The sequence below is a fragment of the Pteropus alecto genome, unplaced genomic scaffold (genome assembly GCF_000325575.1).
Source record: "Pteropus alecto unplaced genomic scaffold, ASM32557v1 scaffold155, whole genome shotgun sequence".
NCBI classification, from domain to species: Eukaryota; Metazoa; Chordata; class Mammalia; order Chiroptera; family Pteropodidae; genus Pteropus; species Pteropus alecto.
In genome coordinates, this window is record NW_006438113.1 from 12,623,336 (window position 1) to 12,630,890 (window position 7,555).

Consider the following 7,555-nt stretch of genomic DNA (forward strand, 5'->3'; position numbering starts at 1 on the left):
ATCTGAACACAGTCTACAAAGGTGACTGGAATGGTGTTCTCTTAATGATAATGATAATTTTTTTCTAGGTAGTATATTTGGAACGATTTCTTTAAAAAAGTAATGTTAAGAGATAGTTAAAATGTTTATATTTTTTGAGAATGGGTGATGGTGTGCCTTGCCTAAAAACAAAATTTAAAAAAAAAAAAAAACGAAAAAAAAATGGGAAGGGACTCTTTCAGGACTATGCTCAAAACCTCTTCTGCTGCCTCCTGTCTCTGCCTTGCCCCCAAAGGGATGACCCCCTCCTCACTTGATCCCCCATTGGGACATAACCAGATATCAATCTCAGCCCCTATTACCCACGACACCAATTTCTTTATTGCTCTGTTTAATTCCTCTCTGGGTCCACCGCACCTAGGACTGGTCTGGAGCAAGCACCACATCTGTCTGATAAACTGATGAATGAATCAAAAAAAGGAGAGCCCCTAATAGTGACAAACGTTGCTAGCATTCATTCAGTTACCTGTACACATTTTCTAGGCGTCTACCCTGCTGGCTCCATGCTAGCCCCATGCCAAGTCTGAGTGTGGGGAAGAACCATGAATGAATCCAGGAGCCCATAAACATCCCCCAGTCAAGGTCCCCAAGGGGCTTGCAGTTATCCTCTCTACCCTACCGCCCCTCCGCCCCCCACCGCTGAAGGTAAGCTAAGCCTCTGGAAGAACATTCCAGAGAGGCAGGAATGTTCTTCCTTCCTAGATGGCCCTTCAAACATGCAGATCCCCAAACCCCAGTTCCCAAATCCAGCCTCCCAATGCTGATCTGTGGGGGCTGCTAGTCACCAAAAGAGTGGCCTCTCTCTCAACACAATCCCTAGTTAATAAAACACTACTGGGCCATGGGGACAATGCCCGCTGCAGTCAGAAGCACACCTACTGTGCCCAGCACCCACCTGCAAACAGGCTTCCACCAGAAAGAACAGAAGGAAAGACCTCTTCAAGGGCTGAGCACATGACCCCACAAACAGCAGGGGAGAGTCTGGGTCCTGCCTAAAGCTCCCCTCTTCAAGCAGAGCTTTTCCTTGAAGCATTTTGCATCTATACTACCACTTACCTACATTTGGTTTTATATAAAAGATTTTTAAATTATCTGTTAGTTAAATATCTTAATACCCCTCCCCTCTCCAAGCCATCCCACTCATTTCTAAATACAAGTGAAGCTCCAGAAAGATGAACCATGCCGACCTCTGATGTATGCTGCTTCTGGCACACAGCCCCGCTCTCCTACCCATACAGCAGGCAGACTGGAGTTTATGAAGCCCCAGATTACAGGCACTTTCCCTAAATGACACAGACAAGGATGAAGACAGAGGAGGGAGTGTTGATGGAGGTGGGCGCGACCTTTCCAGGCACTGTTGTTTGCATGCATGCTCACAGGAACAAATGCCTTCCCATGAGCACAGCTGCAAGACAGTTCCTTCAATTCAACCCCCATTTCCTGAGAGGCTTCTGGGTCCCTAGAGCTGAGCTAAGGCCATGGGGCTATGTAAGATCTCCAGTTACAGGTGTAGGAGTCAGGCCCTCAGAAGGGGGCTCATGAAGACAGACCTAAGTGATGAGACAACAGGTTGGGAGGTGAGATGTAAACACCAGGATGCTTATGATCCTGGTTAATTTTTTTCTAATGACAAAAACAGGCATACTCAATGCAAAAAAACTCACTAATCACAGAAAAGTACAAAAGGCTACGAAACAAACTCTATAACAGCTTCCATCTTCAAATTTTCACAAGGAAGAGGAACAAACCAATTCGTAAGACAAAACTCACACAAAAGTGAAAGTCAAGCAACTCGAGATCAATGTGATAAACTCTGAAACAGAATCCCCCTCTGCTGAAATGAGGCACCATGGGAAGTACTGAGTGCCTCGCCCCCGGAGTCGACCAAGCAAAAGCCATATGAACATCCATCGGGAATGCCATGGAAGAGCTTCCAATAATGGGTGGAAGATGGTCTCAAACTCTAAGATCCCCTTCACTTGTGAGAAAGGACCCCAACCCATGCCGCCCAACCTGCTCACCAGCCCTCAGGCCAACTTACCCACAGGCGTGTCCTCACTGATCAGCAGGTATGTGTCAAAGAAGTGATTGGTGAAGAAGGGCAGTCGGTTCACCTGGCCTGGAAGTCAGAAGACAGGAGTGTCAGTCAACTACCCTTATGCCGGCTTCATGCATTCTGCAAGGAGACACAGAGTTGGAGCTGCAGTGGGCACTGAACATGTGTACCGTGCCATAGCCACCCTCTTCGAGGAAAGTAGGGAATAATGCCAGCAGACAGGCAGACTACTGTCAGGTCATATGGTCAGCAAGGCCACCAGCCACATGTGGCTATTGAGCCTTGGTCCATACTGAGATGCGCTGAAGTGTAAAATAGATACCAGATTTCAAAGACTTTATACAAAAAAGTGAGTGTAGAATACCTTATTCATCTTTTATGTTGATTATGTATTGAAATGATAATATTATGGATATATTGGGTTAAGTAAAATATATTATTAAAATCAAATTTCACCTCATATTCTTTTCTAATGCAGCTCCCAGAAAATTTTAAATCACACACGTGGCTTGAATTGTATTTCTGCAATGTGAGTGCAGCAAGGACAGGGCTATCTGCTTTGTTGACCACTACAACCCCAGTGCCCAGGAAAGGGCTTGGCACCTTCAATAAATAATAAAATAATAGTAATAATAATAATAATAATAATAATAATAATAGCCATCTATGGAACCCTTCCCTGTACCAGCCACTTATACCATCTCCATCAATCCTCATGCTACAGCGGGTGCTATCATATCCCAATTTTATTATTGAAGAAAACGAGGCTTAGAGGGGATAAGTAGGAACTTGCCCAAGGTCATGCAGCTAGTAAGCTACAGGCCATATGAGAACTCTGGGCGGTTAAGCCTATACTACTCTGTGACACCTCAGAGTGGGGGCCAGGTCAGGAAGGGGTCAGGGTGATATCCACATGGGCTGAGAAATTTCACACCTAAAAAGAGCTCCCCATACCATGAGTCCCCCATGAAAACTCCCTGAGGCTGGCTTCACCTGTCCTATAAGCCCCCTTCTAGTGGCCTTCTCTAGTGTGACATAGTAAGAAATAGATTTGGTGTTTGTCCCCACTCCTGGTACAGAGTTCCAAAAACCTTTGGGATTTCTGGAGTGATAGGAACATCTTTTGTTATTCATAAGGAGTCCTTTTTGACCGCACCTGAGTTTAAGCCAACGGGGTGACTTAGGGTGAGGTCTCTAGAGAGGTTCAGGATGGGGCTGGTCACTAGAAAGGCCAGGGGAACACATGCAGGTGCTGAGGGGGTGGTGCACCTGGAGAGGGCATGAAAGCTCCTCATCCGCCCTCGCCCCCATGCCTCGCTCTATGCATCTCTTCCCTCTAGGGTTCCTAAGGTATATTCTTTATACTAAACCAGTAATGGTGTTTCCCTAAGTCCTTCGAGTTGTTCTAGCTAAATGAACCTGAGGAAGGGTTTTGGGAACCCCCAATTTATAGCCAGTCGGTCAGAAGCACAGGTGGCCTGGGACTTACAACTGGCCTCTGAAGTGGGTCAGTTTTGTGGGACAGAACCCTTAAACCTGTGGAATCTAACTTCAAGTAGTTAGTGTCAGAATTGAACTGTTGGACACCCAGTTGGTGTCTGGAGATTCTGGGAACTGGTTGCTAGTGTTGGAAAACACCCCAGAAGTAAGCAGGCGAGGGCACTTTTCCCTCAACCCCTGGTTATTCTCACATGGGGCTGACACTGTGCAGCACTTGCCATAAGCAGCTCCTGTTGGGTTGTCTAGGGGCCCTGAATGTGGGCAGGGGTGCAGCCCGCCTTCCCTCATCTCTTCTGACCTGGGGCTTCCTGAGATCTCGAGCCAGACTCAAGAACACTGAGGCCAGCTCCTAGACGGTGTGAAGGCTGGAGTCAAGGGGGCACTTCCCCTCCTGCCCGAAATGCTTACTAGTGGGAACTGGGCAGAACTAATAGCATCTTTTCCTTCTCTCCTTAATTAGGTCAGGCAGCCAGGATGATGGCATTTCTGGTTTCTCAAACTTTCTGGACTCTCACTTCCTGGCCAGGGCTGCTGGTCCTTCTGCCTTCACTTGCCAAATTCCTATTACTTCTTCAAGTTTCATCTTAGATATCTCCTTTTCCAGGAAGCCCTCCCTGACCACCTCAACTATGTGAATACACTCACACATGCCCACCCACCCTCTCCTATCAGGAATTCACAGCCTCTCACATGTACCATAGCCTCAAAAAGAGGCTGGCAGTCAAGGGTCTCATCTTTGTTTGGAACCTACCTCCCTGTGCCTCTTTCCCATGTCACAATTTACTCATGTGTAAAAGAGCAATAATAGGACTTACATCATGCCTGTCCTAAGGATTAAATGAGATTACATACATAAAGCGCTTAGCGTCGTGCCTGGGTACACAGCAAGCACTTGATAAATGGTAGCTATTATTAATATTGGTATTAATAACAGTGCTGACTACTCGGCCAGAGGGGAATGCCTTTTTCCCTGCTGGGGACCTCGGGCTGAGCGGAGACTCAGGGGGCCAAGAATTCAGCGGCAGGCTTGGGATGGTGGAGGAGGGAAATAAGCAGGGAAAGAACTGCCTGCAGCAGCACCGTTCGTTTTTAAATTTCATTTTACAGGACCTGCCAATAATCAGCTGCTGAGAGCTCTGCACGGGCAGCTGGGCAGAACATCAGGGATGTGCATCGCCTGCCACATACCAAGCAGGACCGATGTTGTCAGAACAGGCCTGCCACCCTCAGAGGCCCAGTGGATGGTCTTGGGCAGCCAGTGTGGCACTTGGGGAATGGGAGGGGGCTGACAGGAGGGGGTGTAAAAAGGAGTGTGCTAGGTTACTTGTTTTTTTAAAAACCACTTTTAAGGCATGAAGGATATATTCTCTGGAGACAAAATCACTGCCTTGGGAGCTCTGAAGCCTCCAGTGAAGCAGGAATATGAGTGGATGTACATGCTGACGCCAGGGAGGGAAGCTGGGCAACCCCACATGAGGGGACCCTCACACTCGGTGCCGGGAGACTGCCTCTACGACCCAGCAGGATGCTCACTGGCCAGGCCAGACAAGGATGGGGCAAGGCAGGCCAGCTTAAGCCTTTGCCGCTTACCCTCCCAACAAGTCCACAGGTGAGGAATGAGAAATGCCAGGGAGTGTATTGAGGCCAGAGAACAAAAGAGTAGGAAGTTTCGGAGAGAGAAAATGACAGCCTGACAAAGGAGGTTGACATCTAGGGGTAACTTGTCCCTAAGCCTGACCCATCTCTGGCTACAAGGGATGGGATAAGAAATCAGCAGGGGTAGTGAGTCAGCTAGAAACAAAGTGAGGAGAGGCAGTGTGGTATGGTCTGCGAGACAAGGCAAGGGCTCAGGGTCAGTGGCAGGTGTTGAAAGGACACAGTGGGAAGTTGGTGCTCTTCAGTCCCTAAGGTCAGCCACCGGCTCACCTTGCCTGAAAAACAACATTGGCTGTCTCAGATGGGGACCGGGAAGAGAGGCTGTGCCTAGAATGAGAAAGGGAGGAACCCTCACACATACAGGCAAAGCAGGCTAGCCTACAGGCAGACTGGTTTTGCCATAGAATTGCTGGGTGGCCTCAGGCAGCTTACTTAACTTCTCTGTTTTCTGTGCACCATTTTGCTCCCCTCACAGAAAGATACAGCTGATAATAAAAGAGGTAACACTTATTTAGCACCTAATATGTGCCAGGCATTATTCCAAGTGCCCGAGATACATATTAACTCATCTGATCATTTTGACTGTGGGAAGAGCAAAGTCCTATTGTCCTTCCTATTTTAGAGAGAATGAATTTGAAGCACAGAGAAGCTAAGATTCTTGTCCAAGGGAACCTCTTGGGGAAGTAGGGTGGGAACCCAAGAGTCCTGGGTCTATGCTGCTCCTTCCTGCCCACTTTGGATGCATCTGGAGAGCTCAAGGGGCACTGCCACCTCTACTGAAGAAGGCAGGCAAGCACTTAGCACCTGTTTTATTTTTGCATATGTATTTCTTTTTAATAGGGGGGAGGACATCAGTGTCCAAGGTCACAGAGTGCCTGAGGAAGCCGAGGAAAGTGCCCTGACTGTCACTGTCCAGCAAACCCAGAGGGTCCGAGTTGGTCTCAGATGCTCCCCACTCAGGCCTCCCTGAAGGGAGCATGTATAGGGACAAAAGCCCCCATGGAGGATCAGAGACCTGAATCAAGGCCCAGATGGGCCCTGCTGTGAATGACCTTGGGCCATCTAGTTCTCCAGGCATCAGTTTCTCCTCTGCAAAGTGGGCCGGGAATTGAGAGAGGGTCTGAGAGCCTTTCTGGCTCTGCCCCTGAGAGTCGTTGTGACCATGCCATAATCTTGGGCTCCCTGGATGGGAGTAAGCTCTCCATCACAAGAACATTCCAGCAGAGATCCCTCCAAACATGGAGGCCAGGAGAGGGGAACTTCAAGGGACTCCCAGGCAGCAGGATGCCAGCATCACTCCTACAAGCACAAGGCTGTGACTTCCTCCAGAGGCTCCCCAGGTCCCTGGAGTGGGAGAAAGAGCTGGCCCCGCTCAGGAATGTGTTTGCCTGTGTCGCCAGGCACCCCATGCCCACAGCTCTTCCCTAGGGACACCCTGGCCCCAGGGAACACAGTACCAGCTGTGCCTGCTGTCCTGGCCTTCAGCTCAGACCAAAGCTGCTTTGTTCCTGCTGTCCAGGAGAGGCACACGCCCAGGCCTTTCCTGGTCTCTGCTGTGGGAACTAGAGCTGGTACTGACCGGGCTGCTGCAAGGACCAGGGGAAGGAGGGTTAGTCCTCCCTGCAGAGAGAAAAGGCTCCTCCTCACTGCCACACCTTTGCTCAGGCTGCTCCCTCCTGCAGGGTTCTCTTCTTCCAACTTCCCTACTTAAAACTACCTTTTAGTCTTCAAAGCCCAGATTAAATGTCTCCCTTCTGGCTGGGTGTCTCCTGTCCCTGCAGGTCCAATTAATCTTTCCTTCTGACAGGCTTCTCTGGAGCTATGTTTATCCTTTATTACTATTCTCTTTACCCCGTATCAGAGTAAATTCTAGCTGTGTCTTTCTCGCCTGCTAGATTCGCAACTCCTTAAGAATGAGTCATTTCTTCCACACCCCCAGAGTTGGGCACAGGAGACACACAGTAGGTGCTCAAAAGACAGCTGCAAAACTGAACAGAACTTTGGCCAGTCTTGCATCTGGGAAGAACAATGGGTTCATGACCACAGATGCCTCCTTCCCTTAGAGCTCAAGTATTTCTCAAGGCTCCTCCCACCCCTTCCCAGGGCCCAGGCCCTGGGGATGGGTATTTTCAGCCTTGCAAGTGCTGCAGAAGCAACCAAAGCCCAGAGAGGAAAGTGTGTACCCAGTTACACAGCAAGATGGGGTCTCCAGAGTCCTGTAGCAGCCCCCTCCCAACTCCTGCCCCAGAGTACAAACCCCAATGGCCAGCTGGCCCACACACCCTCCAGCCCCTGACCTCCTAT

At 49.2% G+C, this 7,555-nt stretch overlaps 1 protein-coding gene across 1 annotated transcript in view; it reads right to left on the reverse strand.

The window, feature by feature from the left end:
* The window catches only part of LOC102896542 (cadherin-23), a 320,558-nt gene that overhangs the window by 274,543 nt on the left and 38,460 nt on the right, over window positions 1-7,555 (reverse strand). The window contains exon 3 of the mRNA XM_025049321.1: window positions 2,081-2,158. Within this exon, the coding sequence (XP_024905089.1) occupies window positions 2,081-2,158 (78 nt within the window). The remainder of the gene's footprint in view (window positions 1-2,080; window positions 2,159-7,555) is intronic.